Genomic DNA, 21,989 nt, shown 5'->3' with positions numbered 1-21,989 from the left:
GAAGGGAAGAGAGGGGGAAAAGAGAGAGAGAGGAAGGATAGGAGATGAAAGAGGTAGAGTGGAGAGGAGAGAGAGAGAGAAAGAGAGAAGGAGAAAGAGAGAGCGCGTGCTATGGTGGATGGGGGGACAGGAGAAAGAAAGAAGTAAAACCACAATCAGTAACGGTCTGTTTAAGAGCCCAAATAGTAAGACTATTTCAGGATGACTGACATATCATAATTTTCTTTTTAATTCAGGTTTGTATTCTAATACATGAGATATTTGCACAAGGTTTAGAGGTTATATGACCTACGCAGTATGCAGTAAATCACCTAAACCTCACTGAGGAAAAAAATTTCAACTTAATTTGTGTAATTTGGCTAACAGCTCTTTCCAGCTACATGTTATAGTTTCTTTCTCTTGAACTGGAATTAAAAAGTTACTTAGTCTACCTCAACCGTAATAGTTATTAACTGAGAATTCTATGCTTACCGATCTGCCAGTTCCTTTCTTTGGCTTCATTATAAAACTGATGTAGCACAAGGAAGTCAATGACATCTGGCATGTCATGATACCTGTACAGAAAGTAAAGCACCTATGAATCAACATACGGATATAATAGCATATGTTACTAACTATTCAGGGATGTATGTTTAAAATGCAGCCATTAAGCAAAATGTTAAAATATACTTTTGCTATATACACACACATTAATATATACATTTGCTATATACACACACATTAACAGCCATGTAAAAAAAACAAACAAACAGGAAGAATTGAACATTAAACCTTAGTCTTTAAAACTGTAAAGCCTCTTTCATCAAGTCTTGTACTCTGCAGAATACAAAACAGGAATTAATACACACAAACACACACAGAGCTACTCACTTAATGGAAAAAGACTCTCCAGTCATTTTGCCTGAAATGGGGTCCAGAAATGCAAGCTTCAAGCAGCAGAGCGTAGGTGGTCCAACCTCATATTTAATTCCTACAATCTTAACAAACTCTTGTTCCTATTTATGAGAACACCAATAAACTATTACTTTCAATATAAATAATTGTCTAACATTTACATTGATTATTACTGGAACAATTTAGAAATTATCTGAATAATCACCAAATACCAGGCACTCCACTAAGTGTTAAAGGTAGTAAGACATGGCTCTTGACCCTTAATAACAGGTTGCAGTTTAGTGCAGGCTCTAAACCAAGGATAAGCAGTAGAATTCCCTCAGGAAACTTTTTAAAATTCATGTTTCACATTCCTACTCCTACAGAATAGAATGCAGTAGGTCTGGGGTACAGCTCAGTCATATATGTATTTTTAAAAATTCCCCAGGGGACTCACTCTCTGTTTAGCTGAGAATCACTAGCAGAAATACAGTTAAGTAACGCAGGTGGACACGGACGGGTATGTTTGGGGAAATGGCATACATTTGTGAACACCTACAGTATTATTTCACAGTATCACCCTTATTGATTGATTATTAGTCACTCTCAACAGATGACAAAACTGAGCCTCATGGGTACAGTGATTTGTTCTAACTAACTATTCAATAGCAGAGCTGGGAGTGAAACGCAGGTCTTATTCCAAAGCTTAGGTGTTTGTACCACACACGCTGACTGCTATCATTTCCTGGAACCACAGGACTAGAATGTAAAATAAGAAATCATGTTTTATTTATTCCCCTGACTCTAAAACAAGCAAACAAAAAAACCCTTAACTTTCACCTGATTCAGAATAGGTGATAGCATCCCGAATTGTCTACATCCTTAGTCATTTAGCCATTTAAAACAGAAGTACCAGGAGATGATTATGTAAAGGTTACTTGGTAAGATACTTTAGCATCTCACAACTTTAATACAATTTTTGACAAGTGTTTTAAATGTTTATTTCAGTGAATGCACACATTCTCTCTTTATCCTTCCTACTGAGCACCCTCACACAACAACCCTTTATTTACCTGGAACACCACTGTAAAATTCCCCTTTCACCTCTTGTTTTCCAAGTTACAAAAAAAAAAAAACACAAAAAAACAAATATAAAGACACAGGTATGTAAATCTACATAGAAATGATAGAGTATGTATCCCTATGTCTATCTGTATACATATATGTATAAATGAATGAACACTTATTTATACAGAAATATAATTTAGGCAGAAAATCCTTCCCTATAAATATGTATACCTACTTTAGTCAATACAACGTAGCTACATAGGTACTATACCAAAAGAGAGAATTCATAAAGCACCATAAAATTCTGAGGTTCTTGTCATTTGTGATATTTACTATATCCTAAAGCTGCCAGAACCTCCAGGGTGTTTGTGGTCCACAAAACATAGTCAGTTTTTAGAACCTCCAGAATGTACAAAGCTTTTGAGGAAAGTATCTATACCAGGGAGCTACTGCTTTGCTGTTATTAAAGAATGTTATTCATCAGAGGACCTGAAGCTTGAAAGTGGCATACAAATTTCAGGAAATATAAAATATGACCCATATCACTCGGCTGCATAAGAGTATGGTAATCACCTTATCTTGGATACACAAGCAACAGTGAGAGACGCATGAAACTGAGAAGAAGCCTATGGGCAAGTAACTTAATTCCGAAGCTACTTCAATTGCACAGCTAATGAATTTGGCCAACTTACCCTGAGATCCATTTTATTCCATGGCTGTTTTTGTAAATTAACGCTGTATATTTTTGATTTCCTTACAGCCCGCACATAAGCTTCATGTCCTTGCCTAAAATAGATAAGCTAAAACAGAGAACATGAGGTGGTAAACAGCAGTGTCCTGTTTAACAACTCTATACATCTCAATATACATTCCTACACATGCCCTCTTCTGTTTACAACAAACAATTATACTTTTTAAAAATTTGTACAATCATTGTACTTGAGTCACCATCAAATGATGTTCATTCAGTACTATGCCCATGTGGCCCTGCACTAACTACTGCATAATAAAAACACTGTACTTACAGCCACTTTGCCCCAGCAGCTTCATAAATTCCTGAAGAAACAGACTATGACAAACGTACACAAACTCCTATTTTATTTTAAAACATTTATGTTAAAAATCAATCATATTTAAAAGTACTATATTTCTAATTGTAATTGACATTCTAAGCATCAACATTTCAATAGTCAGCCTGAGGTCTGTCCGGAAAAACTGCAGCCATTGTTAATATAATGAGAGCTGTTTGAGCAACACCGATGTACCCTGGCAGCCAAGGCGAGTGGACTCGAATGCGCATACGTGAACAGTGATGACTTCACTGTACTAGTCAGTGGGGGCGGTAGACGCCATTGAGTGAGCGTGTGCATACTATGTGCATACATACTACGACTGATTAAAGTGAGTGCTCTTAAGGTTCTAAGAGAAAAGGGTTGTAACTGGTAACCAGTACCTCATCTCCCATTTGTGGAACAAATGGGGATCGTCGTGGAATAGTATCCAAGATCCACTGAGGGGCAAACCATTCTTCATTGGGCTCGCCTGCCATAGAAACCAGTCCTCCTTTCTAAAATAATAGTTCAACAATAAATACAAAATAAATATAGGAACAGCAGTATAAACATGAACAAGTAGAGAAAATGTTAAAAACATTAGGTTATAATAAAACCTAAAATACACAATTTTAAAACATTTTGCTTTACCAATTAATTATGTACAATTTGTATACCAATAAATTAATCAAGTTCTTAACATATTGCTCAATTTTCTCTGACAGAAAATAATAAGTCACTATATACTATCTAAAAACCACAAATTTAACTCTTCATATCTCTAGAATACCACATGAATTCAACTACAAGTCACACTGTACCTTTTTACTAATAAAATGGTGACAATCAAAAACTAATTTTGTCTACTAAAGGAACAGGCTACAAAATATACAAATACTAAATTTTTAAATTACTATTCAAAGAACTATGTGGATTAAGTCTTTACATCATCAAAATAAAATTATAGTGGGGAAGAGAAACCATCATCAGGGTGAAATAAAAACAGAAAAAATTGAAGAGCTCTACACAACTCTGCATACCTTTTCATTTCACAAGTCAAAACTGTATAGGAAAAAATGACTGGTGACATGCCAATAATAACACTTTTACACTATAGTGGCTTATTATTTAAAACTCTACTATACATTTTAACAAACAATTGTGAATGTTTCAGTAACAAAATACAAATGAAGATATATCCTGGCCTCTACATTTGATAACAGAAAATTTTGGAACACTTTCCATTTTAAACTCATTTGGAATAATTTTCCTTACTTAGTTTCTCAGACAGAAATTTTTCTTTAGAGAAAAGTCAAGTGTTAATGTTAAATATTCAAGTACCGAAGGTAAAAACAACCTGTAAACTTACAAACCTTCTTTCTAGTCTGTTTAGGTTTCTTTTGCCTTTCTTCTAGTGACTTCAAATTCTCCTCTTCAGAGCTGCTGCATATTTTCCGTGTTGCCTGCCTGGTTTGTCTTTTTGGAGGTTGCAAATTTATTCCAGCATCTGCTGTCCAATCAGAATATTCACTTGACGAATCACTGTTAAGTAAATCAAAATTATGAATTAAGTCTAGAAAAGGAGTAGTTTTACCTTAAAATTGAAAGATGATCATTTTATAATCAAACGGCATTTTAAATGACATGGTTTGATTCTGTTCTAAGCGAAGTAAAAAACATCAGTATAGAATTTTGATCGTCATCTAAGTGATTTTAGTGCAATGCTTCTCGGATACAGTATAATGCTTAGTTCCCCATAACAAAATTAAAAATTAAAAATTCATGTCCAAATTACAAAAGCTTCCTTAAGTAAAGATGCTTCTTTTCACTGGAAATGGTTAAACATAGTTGTTTTAAAACTGAAATAAAGATATACAGCCTGCCAAGGTGTAGAACCTTGGTTTTACAAAGGATCATATTCTACAGATGAGGGAACCAAAGACCACAGCGATGTGCCCAAAACAATACTGGCAGAGCCAGGATGAACCAGCAGGTCCCCAGGCTTCCAACCCAGTCCTCTTTCTATTGTAAAATATTATTTTAACTCTAGCCTTACCAAATTCCTACAAGAACATAATTACACATTCAAACCATCAAATAATTCTGACCAAATCAGAACCATTAAAACTACCTGGAGGAACTTTCACTTTGCCATTCAACGACAGGATCCTCTACAGAAGCATCGCTTGTGCCAACTGTTTCATCCTCCTGGAACAGAGAGCCAGCAATTGAGACACATGGTTTTTAAATAGCAGATTACTAATTAGCACACACTATCTGTTTTATAACAAATTTTGCATTCCTCCCCAAAAAGTTCTAACTAAAATGTACACAATCTTTTTCTGCCTACCAGGTAGTGAAAATTTTCTGGCATATACTAGCCTGATGATATAAGACATCTTTCATTATTTCAAAGACTGACAAGACTCAAGACTCAAATATAACTCTCTTAAATGTTAAAACAACTCTTTAAAAAAACATCTACATACCTCCACCAAGTTAACATACTTTCCACAAAATTAATCTTTTTATTATTAAAATTTCAAACATACCAAAGTAGAGGGTATAACCCTTGTGTACACAATCTTCAGTTCACATGATAACTGACTGCCTATTTTGTTTTATCTACATCTTCACCAACTGCCTCATATTGCAGGGATTTTGAAGTGAATCTGGCCCAAAAACTCAGTTTAATTATAAAAATGTATTAAGCTTAGGATTCTTTTTAAAAACACAAGCACAATACTATTACTACATGAAAAAGGTAACATCAGTTACTTTACACGTGATCATTCTTTCCAGATCAAGATGTTCATGGGTCGGGGAGAGGCAGACATCAATGATAAGACTTAAAAAATTGAAAGCAGGGCGAGAAGAATGAGGTACTGTATATTATCAATTCATAATTAGACCTTCATTATTTACTTAACTACAGTTAAGAGAGCAAAAGGAAAGGACTGGAGAAGAGAATAATATGAAGAAAAGAATTGCTATGTTGCTTATTCAATAAAAAGATAGGTCATAGAAAAATCATCCTTCATTAATGTCCATGATTGATGAAGTTAACAATAACAAAACATTTCCTGGCTGGTGTGGCTCAGTGGATTTAGTGCCAGCCTACAAACCAAAGGTCTCAGGTTGAATTCCCAGTATAGGGCACAGGCCTGGGTTGTGGGCCAGGTCCCCGGTAGGGGGCGCAGAAGAGGCAACCACACATGGATGTTTCTCTCTTTCTCCATCCCTCCCCCTCTCTCTAAAAATAAACAAATAAAATCTTTAAAAACAGAACACTTATACATTCTGCTGATTACACAGTCAACCAGTTTTGGAACTGTATTCACTATTTTATATGCCACTTCTTTACATTTCTAGGCAGATTTTGTCTCCCCTTTTTCTCACTCTGCCCCAAAGCCAAACTGGGGCTGGCATGTTTGATACCCTCAACAAAGATAGTATCTTAGGTACAAATCAGAAAACATAACTAAAACAATTCAACATAATACTCAGATTTGCTTATTAAATGCCTTATTCATTAATTAATAATCCTCTCATCAGAAAATCTTTAAAATAACTGTATTAAAGAAGTGCCCCTTCAAAGTAAACCCAAAGTGATGATAAAAAGTGGAAAACAAAAAATTACACTGAGTGCATAATATATCTAACCTCTGAGGAGCTGTCTGAATCTTCCTGTACACCTGAATTTTGACATGGTGCTTGCGAGTTATGCTCTATGTTGGACCGTGTTTGGTAAGTATGCTGACGCTTCCGTTGTGTCCTTCGTAAAGACCTTCCACAGCTAGGCTGATAATCATTCTGGAAAACAGAAGGAAAACAGATCTTAACAAAATTAAAAGCTCAGTGGACATACATAAGTGGAGATAAATAAAGCAAATCAATGAGGTGGGGGTGTTGCTAAGGGATTGAAATAAATCGTTCTCTAAGACACAACTATATTTGTATTACGGGGTCTGTCCAGAAGGTATCCAGCCAGGTACTATGAAAAATAGAGACACTTACTGAAGAAGACACGAGATACAAGAAACACTGTACATAGGACAATGATGCCTCAGTCCCCTTCAGAGTAGGCACCTTGGGACCTCACACACTTCTCCCGATCCCCATCAGCTGCCCCATTGTATTTTCCTTAATGTCATCGATGGTCTGAAATCTCTTTCCTTTCAAATGTGATTTTAGTTTTGGGAAAAACCAGAAGTTGCAGGGCACTCAATCTGGGCTGTCAGGGGTGGGGGGTGGTGAGTCACTTGGGTGATTTGCTGTTTCGCCCAAAAAATCTGCACGAGACGTGATGCATGAGTGGGCACATTGTCGTGATGAAGCTGTCCGTCACCAGTTGCCCAGAGCTGCGGCCTTCTGCCTCACCGGACTAGTGTCCCGGGAGGAAAGTTCAAGCTTAACACGAAATTGGATGCAGGTTCATTGCTCTACTTGCTCAGTCATTTTGAATGTGATGGCCACAGAGTACACATGCTCACTCAAAAGCTTCTAACCCCTGACTGAGCAAAGGCCCCCACTGACTAGGACAGTGAAGCCATCACTGTTCATGCATGCACATTCCAGTCCACTCTCTTTGTTGCCAGGTTACATCGATGTTGTGCAAACCATTCTCATTATAGATTAACACTGGCTGTACTTTTTCCGGACAGACCTCGTATATTTAACCTACCTTTTATTAATAGCAATTACTTTCTTATTGTGAAAACTTTGTAGTCAAATTAAAAACAGTGCTGAAAGTCTGGGCTACAAGAACTTGCCCAATCAGAATTTACATACACTATACTAGTCACAATTTATTACAGGATGAAGCTGTTATCAATGTCATATTTATGTACATATAATTTTAAATATAATATGTATTTGTTTAGTTCTATGAAAAACTAATTGAGCCCTGGTTGGTGTGGCTCACTGGAATGAGCGCCGACCTGTGAACCAAAGGGTTGCCAGTTCGATTCCCAGTCAGGGCACATGCCTGTATTGCGGGCCAGGTCCCTGGTAGGGGGCCCGTGAGATGCAACCACATATTAATGTTTCTCTCCCTCTCTTTCTCCCTCCCTTCCCCTCTCTAAAAATAAATTTTAAAAAGCTAATTGAATAAACATTTCAAAACAAAGACGTAATTTTAACAGCTAAAATGTAAAGTGAAAACTAATTCTAACCTTTACAAATATAAAATATTACTGATATGCCATATCAAAGCTACAACCCTATTTTGTCACCATGAATAAACAAGTTTAAAAGTCTTATAAATCAGTACAAAGGGCCAGTTTCTTATATTTATTTCTCACTTTCTATGAATAAAAATGTTTTATAGACCCAACTACTCTATTTATTGGTCGTGGACATCAATTAAGCTAACAAAATCTCAATGGAAATTAAGAAATTGGGCATCAAAATGATCTAAGACTATTTAGAGATATTCTTGTAGTACTTACCTTAAATTGTATTTATCAATAGTGAAAAAATATTTAATTTCAGTGTTCATTGCCTAGATTTCTTTAATAAAATTAGAATCATCCTACAATTCCAAAGCTACCATATCCTTCAGGAGTTATGGTTAGATCCAGGAACAAATCTATACTTCCTTATGCCACTAGTTCATTCAAACTCAGAGTGCTAGAAAGGGGCTTACAATATACCTAACAGAGTATAGGAATCATACTCCCTGCTTCGCAGTTTTTACTGGGAATATGAGTCTTCCCAATGCATAGATCAGATTTCAGTACTGCATAATCAGGCAGGCCAGGAGTTTGCTTAGGGCAGGTGTCAGCAAACTTTTCTGCAAAGGGCTAGAGTATAAATATTTTGGGGTTTGTAAGTCATATGATCTCTGTTGCAACTACTCAACTTTGTATAGCATGAAAGCAGCAAGATGGTATATAAGTGTGGCTAGGTTCCAATAAAACTTTATTAGCAAGAATAGACAGTAGACCACATTTGGCAAATGGATGGTAGTTTGATAACCTCTCGCCTATGGTACGCAAGCATTCGTTGTACGTTGTGATTAGTGATCAGGCAATCACTTTAAGGTTCTTCTCTAAATAAAAATGGTATTTTAATACAAATTTCTTATACATACAATGACCATATGTCCTAAATTTTGGGGAAAAGTCCTGACTTGTGTAATTTTATTTTTATTAACCATATAGCTCAATTAGGGTTTCAAAAAATAGGTTTCCTACATGCAGACACCTATCAAAATAGTCCCTTAATACATACTGCGCCTTTCAAAAACATTGTATCTGCAAATTTTTGCAAGCAGAATATCCCAAAGTACTGTAAAACTAAACTCACCCTTTGGGTAGCATAAGATGGCTTTTTCTTCTTTTCAACTGTATAAAGACTAATTTCTATGTCTCCTTTCGCAGTTCTACATTCTTCCTGAACCCTAGTAAGATATCAAAGGTCAAAGAAATAGAAAGTCATCAAAAAGCAAACCAACAGTATAAAAGTCAGATAATAAAAATACTTCAAAATGTAAATGTTGCCATTTTAACCATTTTTAGGTATACAATTCAGTGATGTTAACAAAATGTACAAAGTTGTGTAACCATCGTCACCATTTCCAAAACTTTTTAATTACTCCAAACACAAAGTTTGTAACCAGTAAGCAATAGCTCCTTATTTGTCCTTCCACCTGGCCTGTTAACATCTAATCTGCTTTATGTTATCTATGAATTTGCCCACTCTAGATATTTCATATAATTTGAATCACATGCTATTTGTCCTTTTGTGTCTGGCTTATTTCAGTTTAGCATAATGTTTTCAAGGTTGTAGCAGGTGTCAGAACTACATTCCTTTTTACGGCTGAATAATATTCCACCGTATGTATACTATTACATTTTACTTATCCATTCATCTGTTGATAGACACTTAGGTTATTTGTAGCATTCAGCTATTATGAATAAATGCTGCAATGAACACTGGCATGCACTATCTATTGGAGTCTTTGCTTTCAATTCTACTTTTAACGTTTTGAGTAAGGAATTACTTCATATTGCTCTCTTGCCACAGGGTAGCATTCAGTTTATAAATTAACTATGTCTCCTTTTTTCTTATTACTTCTGAAGGAAGAAAAGGCAAAAGCAATTTACTTTGCTCTATGTTAGCTGAGCTCCTAAAAGGACTGTTTAGGGAGATGACATGATTAAAATGAATTTATCTGTTCTCTATCAAATGTCCTTTATCTTTTATTAATCTATTTCCAGTTGCTATAGATTATCTGGAGTTGATATAGCAAACGTTAGGGTTTACATAAAAGATAGGGATTCTTTTTCATTTATTTTTATGCAGATTGGTGAAGCAACTGTGGAAAACAGTATGGAGTTTCCTTAAAAATTAAAAGTGGAGCTGCCTTTTGACTCTGTGATCCCCCTTCTGGGAATAGATGCAAAGAAACCCAAAACACTAATTCAAAAGACTATATGCACCCTTATGTTCATTGCGGCATTATTTACAATAGCCGAGACATGGAAGTAGCCTAAGAGCCCATCAGTAGATGAGTGGATAAAAAAGCTGTGGTCCATTTACACAATGGAATATACTACACAGCCATAAAGAAGAAGGAAATCTTCCCTTTTGCAACAGCATGGATGGACCTGGAAAGCATTATGCTAAGAGAAATAAGCCAAGCAGTGAAAGACAAATACCATATGATTTAACTTATATGTGGAATCTAAGGCACATAAAAGACGGATTCTAAGTTTGAAATTTATCCTAACAAAACCCTTTCATCCTCCAAGTAAGTCCACTTAAATAACATTTATAAACACTCCCTAAGCACTGGGGTCTACTGCATAGCTATACTATACTCCAAAATTGCTCCAGTATCAAGTTGATTGCCCTCTCAGAATCGCTGCTGACCTTTAGATCCATCTATCACTGACATTTAATCACGAACAGCCTCCTGTTTTTAGTTAACAGTATCTGTATTCTTATCTTCTAACCTTGACCATAAACTCATGGAAGACAAAGCTCATGATTTTCATTTCTCAGTATGTTACACACAGCCAAGTAAATTGAAGACAATCATGAAATAGTGTTATGGAATGAACTAACTGAAATAATGTAGAAAAACTAACGCAGAACTTGGCTGCATTTTTAAAAATAGTAATTAGGCTAACAGAACATTTTGATCTCCGTATACGAAAAGCTCTCCAGTTTCTTAATGAATGTCACCTTATTGACTCACCTACTAACCCCATGATTTAGCTCATTCACCACCACTCTTCTGCTCCACGCCATGAGATCTCGTTCGGTGGCCATCTGGCTCCGAAGAGCGTTGTTATGGATTTGTCGGACACCTTCAATCTGACCATTGCGCCGGAGTCCAATATTTGGAGAAGAAGATATGTCCATATTCGGACTTCTTAGAGCTAAAAGAAAAACACAGAAGGAGGTCATTTTCTGAGCAAAGGCACCCAACTTTTCCAGATCAGAGCTCTAAATACAGTAGGAGATTCAAAGTAGTACTGCTGGACAACATCCACGTCCCTTTGTTCTGTGTTTTCTAACCCCCTTCATCGTTTTTACAGTGTTGTAAGCAACGCAGGCACGCAGTCAATGTTTAAAGTTTCTATAGCCCTTTCCACTTTTTTCAAAGCACTTTTACATCTCTCATCTATTCAATGCTCAGTAAGTACAAAAAGTGTATTTAACAGGACTCAGTAGATTCACAAATGTATATTAGTCCTAGGCTCAGAAAGCAGCTTTTTAATCTAAATTCTACCTTTATTTAGACCACCAAAAGGACTCTGAATAAAGCCTCAATAAGGTTTTGAAAAATAATGAGAAAAAGTACAAACTGAAAAAAGTTTAACCATCGAACTTTCATTTTCAAAATTGATAAGCAATAGAAAAGGGAAAAAGTAATAAACATTTTACTTTTCTTTCTAATCCCTTAGAAAGGCCCCTGGATAGATTATTTTTGTTGTATTCGCAAATAAACCAAAAATGGAAAATGAAATAGTCAACCGTTAAAATAAACACCAGAAAAAACTCAAAACAAAACAACATTGTAAATAGAACTAGTTGGGGTCCCTTTGACTAATGGCATTTTAAATCTATTCAAAGAAACCTAATAAAGTAGTTCCCTTTTATTAGCAGTTTCAGTTACCCATGGTCCACCATGGTCTGAAAGTATTAACAATTCCAGAAAGAAATAATTCGTAAGTTTTGAATTGCACGCTGTTCTGAGTAGCATGATAAAATCTTGAACTGTCCGGCTCTGTCCTCATGAGACAATCATCAACCCTTCGTCCTACGTATCCATGCTGAACGTGTTCCCCACCCGTTAGTCACTTAGTAACTGCCTAAATGATCAGATCAGTTGTCGGAGGGAGATGACAATCCTGTAACTTTTTATGGCATATTGGTATACTTATTTATTATTAGTTATTAATCTCTTACTGTGCCTAGTTTATACATTAAACTTTATCATAGGCATATATGTACAGGAAAAAGACAGTAAATAGAGGGTTTGGTACTATCTGCAGTTTCAGGCATCCACTGGGGATCTTGCAACCTATCCCATGCAGATGGGGGAGGGTGGAGGGAGGACTACTGTATATTAAAAGAAACTAACTGTACTCTTAAAAGATGTTAAGTCATTCGAGATTGATAATGAGATTCTAGCGCTGTGGCATAGCTCTTATCACAACTGTAAATTAATAAAAATGTTTTTCTGTAACTAAAAAAATGTTTTAAAAAATTAAGAAGTAGCATCTGACATACACAAAAAATCCAACCCCCCCAAAACCCAAAATGCTGCTTTTATTTACAAACACAAAATGTTTCTCGCGTGTAATTAAAACATATTTATCCTACCTTTTACAAATACGTATATACTTACCACCATTAGCAGAATATGATCTATTAACTGGAAAATGTGGAACGTCTCCTTCATTAATTAGTCTCAGATCTTGTTCTCTCTGGAGCTCCCTGATTATTCCATCAAGAATGCTCTCATCTTGGTCATTAGTCTGTTGCCCAATTACCTGTTCTACCACCTCGCCATCACCTTAATGAGACCAAAGATACAAAGCCACTAAGTTACTTACATTTAGGTAAATCTTAAAGAGAGTAAAAATAAACTCAATAAATAAATTTCTGTACAAATAATTTTAAAAACTGGATTAAAGTAAAAATAAAGCATATATCAAACAAAATGCTTTTAAAACACCTTTAAAAACTTTTGGTACATCAGCTTAACCAATACCCCCAAATTAGACATTATCATCAAGACTTCCCCACGTTAAAGAATAATTATTAAATTATTAACTTAAAAATGAACTCTCTCCATGGAATATTCCAAGCTAAAAGTTGGGAGTAGAGATTTGAGTAAAGTTTAAACAAGGCCAATGACAGATAACCTAAAATGTGTTGCATCTTTCTTTAATGAGAATTTCCTTTCTAAACGAAATCAAATTATGGTCTTTCAACTGTTGTCTCTTCTGATACCTCAGCATGCTGATGAGTAGAGAAATTATTCTTATGATACACTGAATTCAATGATTACTTCTGAATGAAAACTTTATTTCTATGATCCTTTTCTTTCTTAACTACATCTTAGACCCGTTTTGCATCTTAGCCTCTAGTCAAATGGTATATAACAGAGTAGCCAAGTGTTTGGTCTTACATGAAATTAAGTGTGATGAATTACAGACTTTTTAAATGCAAGTGTTTTTAATTTTATCTCCTACTTAATATTCATGCTTCTCTCCCCCCACCCTGCCTTGTTTAACAAATAGCATTATCATCCAAGTAATCATTAACACATGGTAACACCATTTCATTGTTTTACAAATCTTTATAAGATTATAAAAGTAGGTGCAAGACTTCACTCTTATAAAGGTCAGTTCAACCCTAAATTCCCTAGTAAGAAATCATCTGCAAGTCATAAATTCACCAGCTCATACCTGGAAGAAAACCTACATGTTACAAAGATATGAAGGCACTCTGGTGTTGGGGATGGGGGCAGAAAGGCAGTGTACAGAAGGAAAATATGCTAACCAGAAGAGATGCTGTGAAGGAGAAAAGTTTATTTCAATGTTTTATTCTACTATCCTCCCATTATACATCACCTTTGTTTCAATATTCTCCAAGGTTGAGTGTTATTTAAGCACTTACAATCTCCCTCCCCAACACTCCACAATTTTTTGCTTTTCAAACATGGCGACAGGTAAGTAGTGACTTCCCAGCTTGTGGTTTTGAAATGTACTCTTCTTAGGTCCATTACCTATGGACTCTCAAATTAAAATCCCAATAGAAGCGGTATTTTCATCTACAGGTATGAAAAGCGGAACTTCATCTATTATAAAAGCTTGACACATTTAAGTTAGCACATGTACTCATTACTAGAAGTTAATACAATAAACAACAGGATCATTCATATGTTCAGGGCACTAAGAAAGCAGGTCATTCTCTCCTTGCGCATATTCTTGTTTGTCCTAATCCATTTACCTGTGTCCAGGTGAGATAAGCAATGTAAAAGTACTCTGGTAAGGTAAAAAGTACTATGTAACTAAAATTAATAGAGGTAAAATATCATCTGCCGCAGAGTTTCACAGGGGCCATATATCATAGAGAAGAGCAGCAAGTATAACGTTTTGTAAAATGCTTTAAATTTAATTTTGGAGATCACATACCATTAGCCACATATCCCAGCTGTGGTATAAGTTGTTCGTCTTTACAATTTTCTCGTCCTGGTACTAGCCTTTGGAATTTTGTAGGATGAGGATTTCCATCAACATCCACCAAGAATGGGGGAGGCATGAGGTGAGGAGCTTGTTGGGTTTGTTCATCTAATACATAGTTGTTGGCATCACGGATAAGTGGTCGATAATCCGTGTGGAAGAACATCTGATCTGGAATCTTTATGACAGATGTTTAGTACTTATGTGCACAGGGAATTTATAGATAAGCACTTATTTTCATTCCTCAGCACATGCATTTTTCATATCAGATAATATTTGCCTTCTCTAATATTCCTATTACCATATGCTTCCTCTAGGTAGAAGGGAATCACCTAGATTAAAACCCCATCTTTTCTCCACAAAATCCTACAAACTGTATTACTTTCTGCCCCTACATCACATTTCTCCAATTAGGATGAGAAGTATAGCAATAGAGTAGATAAAATTAGGTATTTTTATTTAAGTTGCACAACTCATACAAACCTTTATAACTATTTTCTTCCCATTTTTATTCAAATAAGGATAGATGGAGTATAATATCAATGGTGAGGGAGGTAAATACCAATTGCCTAAAGACACTCAAAGGTGATACAAGTATTGAGCTGAACTCAGTGATTTTGAATTCTTTCAACTCAAAGATTCTAAAATTGACTTCAAATTCACAGCTAATAAAATGTAAGGAACCGATGAAATCAGTTTCCAAAGTATTCTAACAATATCAACAATAGGTAAAGTAGCCAAGCAGGAAAATAAACATTTGATCACCAGCTGTTTATTACTAATTTGTGACAGAGCATGAAATCTGGTAAAGTTGTTCTTCTGTTATACCTGAGAGATAGTGGAGAGAGTATGTTCTATGTAAAAGAATTTTATAATCAATTTTTCTATCTACATCACCCTATATATATATATATATATATATTTTAATCACTATTAAGTCTTATGTTCTGGTAGTAATGAACAGTTTTACCAAAAAGGTGACTTTGTTAATTTACATCTGTTAACACACAACAAGCCTTATTAACTGAAGACTCCAAAAAATTTTATAAATGATGTGATCCAAAATTGAAGCCTACACCAAAAATTAAATATACTAACCTTTTCATAGTATTTACTGCATCCAAAACCAAAAAGCAGCAAATGCCCATGAGAATCTGTACAGGCAAAATGGTTTCCATCTGGTGAAAATTTACAATCAAACACTGCACCATGGCCTTGGCCTTCAATCTGAAATTTAGAGGAGGCATTTTAAGTCATGTTAAGAGGTAATTTTCAAATAATAAGTGGGTAATAGCTTCTGCTTGCTAATATCATAAATTCTGTGATGCATCAACATTCCAATGTATTCTCTGGCTTCTGTAAGCCTGAACCTTAATGAAACAGCAAGCTCTAAAAGAAATTAGGGAGGATAAGAATGCAAAGATTGGTATCAATCATTACTAGCAATGTCATATTTCAAAAAGTACTAAATGAATGACTACGGAGGCTAAAAAAGATCTAAACACAAACTGACAAAGCTGCTACCTCAGCAAAGTCAAAATATTTTCTTCACATCTTAAATTGTAATGCAATTAAGCCTTAAAATAACCATCCTAAAATTAAAGCACACAAATCAGTTTTATTAACAAAAAACAGAGGGTATTATTAATGCTCTGGATCAGTATAAAGCCTACAAAAGGGAGCTCAAAAGGCAACAATTTAGAAATGTTTAGTCACAACTGTTCTTCAGAGAAAGGGACTGAATACATAGAACATGAGCAGACCCATCACCACAGGAAGGTGCTCCCCTGGGAGAAGAGAGCTCACCGGATTTTTACATGGTTTGTATGAAATATATGCAAAGAGTATTCATATCTCCAATCCCATGTTTGCCAAACAACTCCCTGATCACTAACTAAACCACACAGGTTTCACTGGAGGCACATAAAATATAGTCAACTGTTCCGATTTGTAAATTAGGATTACAGTTTAAACATGAACATGTCTGTGAGTTTGGTTAGGGCTGGCTCCAAAACCTTATTAAGTTTGAGTGTCTAGCTCAGAGCTGGAGACCCGAATTTGGAAAACGCTAACAGCACGATTAACAGTCGCCCTGAAAGGTGTGATTCTCTTCTGGCCTTCCCCTCACGTCGACCCATTCTCTGTTACTGTGTGAATTTAAACACAAATCACAACAGGTTCCTTTGCACTGAGTATACTTTAATTGCCAAGCTGTTACAAAAGAGAAAGCTGTTTTAATATGAACTAAGCACAATTTTTCTTACCATATTAAAATAATTCCGAATCTTGGTCCCCCGGTCAAGGTCCCAAATAAAAATGTTCCCATCGTGGCCCGCTGAAAGTATGATCCTTTGATCAAACGGATGTGCTTCCAAAACAAATACTTCATCATCGTGTCCCTGTGATAAAATCAATATTAATCGTGAAAAGCAACCCTAAGTGTCTAGTTTATTTGGTCAAAAGATCTGGGGAGTGTGCTATCAATTCAATTCAGATTAATTTAACAGCATTTACTATTGGGTTGGCCAAAAAGTCTGTTTAGGTTTTTTCTGTAAAATAAGACACATTTTTCAGTTTTCACCAATAACTTGACTGATTTGGATATTTTGAGTGTGTGGGTTATCTCCCACATGGTATAACGTTCATTGTTCTTAATTAATGTCTCGATTTAATTGCTGTCAACTTCAGCTGGTCTACCCAACTGTGGAACATCCTCCAGCAAGAAATCTCTAGCATGAATCTTCACAAACCACTTGGGACACATTCAATACGTCATAGCACCTTTTCCATACTCTGCACAAATCTTTCTTTTTTGCATTTCAGTTGTATTTTTACTTTTCTTGAAATAATAAAGCCTAATATGGCAAAAATGTTGCATATTTTCTTTCATCTTCTATAGTAAAATGGCTACACAAAAATCCACCTATTGTTTTATTTAAATGCGTGCTAAACCTCATCTTGTGTGGCTCAGTGGATTGAGAGCTGGCCTGCAGACAAAAGGGTCACTCATTTGATTCCCAGTCAGGGCACATGCCTGGGCTGCAGGCCAGGCCCCCGGTAGGGGGCACTCTAGAGGCAACCACACCACATTGACGTTTCTCTCCCTCTCTTTAAAAAAAAATAAATGCACGCTGATATGACAGCTGTCACAATACAATCTAACAGAACTGTTTTGAATGAAGTTAAAGACAACTAAGTGCTACTACAGCCATCTTACAGAAAAAAATCAAATGAACTTTTTGGCCAACCCAATACATGGACATTACAATAAATAATTAAGATTTCCTTATATTTTTAAGTGCTGATTTCATTAAGTATTCAATAGATATAAGACCTGAAAAAGTGCTAAAAATATGGTTCAAAAACAGTTACAGCTCATTAACCAGGCCCCCGAAGTAGAACTGGAATTTCTAAGACTCTGCTATTTAAAAGGCCACAGAAAATGTGACAAACAGAATCATTCAATAATATCCAGTTATGCCACAGTAATAGGAGACAAACCTTCATTGTTCTTCGGCCAGCAGTCTCTATCACTGGTATTTAAATTGTATTTTAGGAGGCTTCATGATACACTCAAACAATTAAGCATAGTGACTCTGCCCTTTATCTACTTTATAGTTGAAGCTTTCATTAATATGCTCTCTGGAAAACGGGTTTGCTTCTAAAAAGTCTGAAAACCAATGCTACATATATATATATATATATGTTCTCCTTCTAATAAATCAATGATTATCAGTATATAGAAATCTTAGATCAGAAATCTATAAGCTGTTACCTTCGGGCCAAATCCAGCTCTCAGACATCTTTGTACACACAGCTTATAAGCTAAGAATGATTTTTACATTTTTAAAAGATTATAAAAAACAAAAGAGTAGTATGTAGCAGAGATCCTACGTGACCTGGAAAGCCTAAAATATTTACTATCTGGCTTCTTAAAGAAAAAGTTTGCTGCCCTGGCTGGTATGGCTCCGTTGGTCGGAATGTTGTCTTGTAAAAATGAAAGGTCGAGGGTTTGAATCCCAGTGAGGGCACATACCCAGGTTGTGGGTTCAGTTCCCGTCAGGGCACGTGGAAGAGGCAACTGATCAATGTTTCTCTCTCACAGTGATGTTTCTTTCCCCCTCTGTCTCCCTCCCTTCCCCTCTCTCTAAAATCAATAAGCATGCCCTCAGGTGAGCATTTAAAAAAAGTTTGCCAACATGGGATTTAGATCATTGTTGACCGCCCTTAATTCCTGGTTAGAGAGTATGTGATTACAAACAGGCTGCAAGTCTTAGAAAGGCAAACAGGACATCCTCAAGTTGCATTTCCCTTCGTAAAACATCAGCAGCTTCCAGAAATGATCATAGATTTTAAATAAAAAGTGTATCTTATCCAAAATCATTGTGTCAGAGAATGTAATAGAGTATCCTGCCATATTATTGTATCATTATGGACAAAAAAAAATATACCTTATTTAAAAAAATAACTACAGGCTGGCTCAACATGTAAAGTGTTAAGGAGTAGGTAAAATCTTATTGCAATAGATATTGCCACAACTGAAACTTTGCAAATCTCCTTTCCCAGAGACTACTAAAAGGAAATTATTTGATATAACAAAAATCTCTTCTTGAATAATCAATTTGACATAGTAAATACTTTCTTAGGTTCCTAACAAACAAGAAGATTACTTTGTTAAGCTCCAATGATTCACCTACTTCAGTATAATGGGGAAAAAAAGGCTTTTAATTGGGGGATTTTATATTTTGGTCATATGCCTCAAAATAGGGAATAGTTACTGGATGATGGGGAATAAAGCCTAGTCAAATTCACTAATGTGTTAAGATTCATCATCTGTCCTCATTTTATTTATGAAACACACCTCTATTTCTATCACTGCCACACAAATCCAAATTATTTCATCGCCCACCCTACCCTAGACTCCTAAAGTCATTCTTACCTCCATTCCAATCTACTCTCTCTACTCTCGCCAGAATTATATGATATTTTAAATGAAATTTATCGGGGTGGCATTGATTAGTAGGACTACATGAGTTTCAAGTGTCCATTTCTAATTCACATGTAATTCCTTTACCTTTAAACTCTTGAATGATATTCCCTATTAGTCCTAGGGTAGCTCTCACTAGACCTTGAATGGTCTGGCCCCTGTTCACTTCTGCAGTCCTATCTGACGACACTGTTACTGCTTCCTGTGCTCCCGCCTAAAATTGGCTTTTTCTCAACCCCCTTCTATCTCAGGACATTTGTACACACTTTCCCCTATTCCTGAAAGGACTTTCCAAGCTCTTCACATATGTACTGTAATTTATCAAATATTTATTAATCACCAACCATGTTGAGAAAGAAAATAAATGAGAAAGTATCAGGTAGTAATAAACACTATGATGGAAATAAAGCCAGATGAAGCTACCTTAGATTGCTTGATCAGGGAAGGTCTTGTCAAGAAGTGACATTTAGGCTGAGACATGAATAAGTTCTACCTACCTTTCAAAGCTCTTGTTTTTAGAGAGGGGGAAGACAGGGAAAAAGAGGGAGAGAAACATCAACATGTGCACATCGATCTATTGCCTCTTACTGGGGCCCCAGCCCGCAACCCAGGCATGTGCTGTGACTGAGAATTGAACCAGCGACCTTTAGGTTCGCAGTCCAGTGCTCAATCCACTGAGCCACACCAGTCAGGGCAAATCTTAACTCAAGATTCATTTCCTCAGGAAACTTTCTCTGACCGTCCCAGACAAGGGTACATGGTCAGCCTGTACCATGATAACCTGACAAGCATCAACCAAACCCATGCAATTTCAGTTATTAATCCTATCAGCTTTTCACACCACAGATATTGTAGCCTTTTATCATGGCAAATACATTTCTTTTTAAAAAATTTTTTATCTTATTTATTTTTAGAGAGAGGGGAAGGGAGGAAGAGAGGGAGAGAAACCTCCACTTGCGGCTGCCTCTTGAGCGCCCTCTACTGGGGACCTGGCCTGCAACACAGGCATGTGCCCTGACTGGGAACCAAACCAGTGACCTTTTGGTTCACAGGCTGGCGCTCAATCCACTGAGCCACACCAGCCGGGGCCATTTCTTTTTAAAAGAAAGAGGAAAGGACACCTTTTTCTACTACTTCTTCCTTGTACCTCCATTTCTTGCTTAAACTAATCCATGAAGGTAGAATACACAAGATATCCTTGTCAAAATAAAGTTAGTTCTACCCCTAAAACAGTAGCAACAAAAAGTCCCGACTCATGTTAAAAACAAAATAATTTATATACCCTTGACTGCTTACAATAATGTAACAGATAAATAAATACCAAGACTTGATCTTGAAAATTTTCATAAACTGCTTTTCACAGCTATACCATGTACCATCTTTGCAGCTATATCAACAGAGCTCCCTCAGATAATTACTTGTCCAATGGACAGTAAGTCATAGAAAGTAAACTAGAACTTCCAATTCCTGTCTTCTAGAATGTCCTTTTTTTTTACCATTTTAATTATTCTAACAATAAAATACTTACGGATAAAGTATGAAGAAGTTGCCCTGTGACTGAGTTCCATACTTTCAAAAGGAAATTGTTCACTGCAGTAATAATTGTGGTGTCGTAGCGATCCCAGGCTACCATAGTCACCTTCAGTTTAGTGACCTTATCTTCGCCAGATGGCAGGTTATTCCTAAACAAAGTATTTGTAACATTCATGCACTGCAAATTTTTAACAAAGTGCAACTAAAATAGTAAATTACATCAAAAGTCTCTCCAGGAGCATAAAAATCCTAAACTACACTTTTAAGTACTGAAGAAATAAAATGATAAAAATACCTACATAGGGCAATACCAATAGCTTGTTTTAGGAAGGAATAAAGGACACAATATGGCAAAATTTTTACCGTTAGTTACATAAGAACAACAAAAAAGCAGAACTAGAAAGAAATCTACAAACACCTTGAAAAATAAAATACAAAGTTACTTGGCTACCATAAATATGAGGAAAACCTATATTGGATACTTTATTCCCATAAATATTAAATTTTGTAAAATTAATAGGTCTTATAAAAGAACAGTAAGATATTCAGTAACTTTTGATTTAATCAAGCATAACTCCGTTTCTGCCTACAACTACAAACTCACTTCTATATTGTTATTAATGGGAAGATAATTAATTTCAGGGTCATACAATAAAGAGATAATTATCTTCAATCAACCGTGCAGATGAGGAAACCAATGCGAAGTGTACTTATAACATTGAGTACGAATGCTGATAAGAAACATTATAAAAGTGTCCTTAGTAAGAG

At 35.8% G+C, this 21,989-nt stretch overlaps 1 protein-coding gene across 1 annotated transcript in view; it reads right to left on the bottom strand.

Annotated features, from left to right (window-relative positions):
* The window catches only part of BRWD3 (bromodomain and WD repeat domain containing 3), a 109,354-nt gene that overhangs the window by 29,815 nt on the left and 57,550 nt on the right, over window positions 1-21,989 (bottom strand). Inside the window, exons 14-27 of the mRNA XM_054566650.1 lie at window positions 21,217-21,370; window positions 16,966-17,100; window positions 15,800-15,928; window positions 14,654-14,879; window positions 12,859-13,026; window positions 11,200-11,383; window positions 9,303-9,396; window positions 6,657-6,806; window positions 5,125-5,201; window positions 4,367-4,535; window positions 3,395-3,508; window positions 2,634-2,741; window positions 871-995; window positions 472-554 (exon numbers count right to left, since the gene is read on the bottom strand). Of these exons, the coding sequence (XP_054422625.1) occupies window positions 472-554; window positions 871-995; window positions 2,634-2,741; window positions 3,395-3,508; window positions 4,367-4,535; window positions 5,125-5,201; window positions 6,657-6,806; window positions 9,303-9,396; window positions 11,200-11,383; window positions 12,859-13,026; window positions 14,654-14,879; window positions 15,800-15,928; window positions 16,966-17,100; window positions 21,217-21,370 (1,916 nt within the window). The remainder of the gene's footprint in view (window positions 1-471; window positions 555-870; window positions 996-2,633; window positions 2,742-3,394; window positions 3,509-4,366; window positions 4,536-5,124; window positions 5,202-6,656; window positions 6,807-9,302; window positions 9,397-11,199; window positions 11,384-12,858; window positions 13,027-14,653; window positions 14,880-15,799; window positions 15,929-16,965; window positions 17,101-21,216; window positions 21,371-21,989) is intronic.

Source organism: Pteronotus mesoamericanus, unplaced genomic scaffold, assembly GCF_021234165.1.
Source record: "Pteronotus mesoamericanus isolate MK-2021 breed Mesoamerican mustached bat unplaced genomic scaffold, CSHL_Meso_final contig_177, whole genome shotgun sequence".
NCBI classification, from domain to species: Eukaryota; Metazoa; Chordata; class Mammalia; order Chiroptera; family Mormoopidae; genus Pteronotus; species Pteronotus mesoamericanus.
The sequence above is the reverse complement of the archived record's forward strand: the minus strand, read 5'-3'. Positions and strand labels throughout refer to the sequence as shown.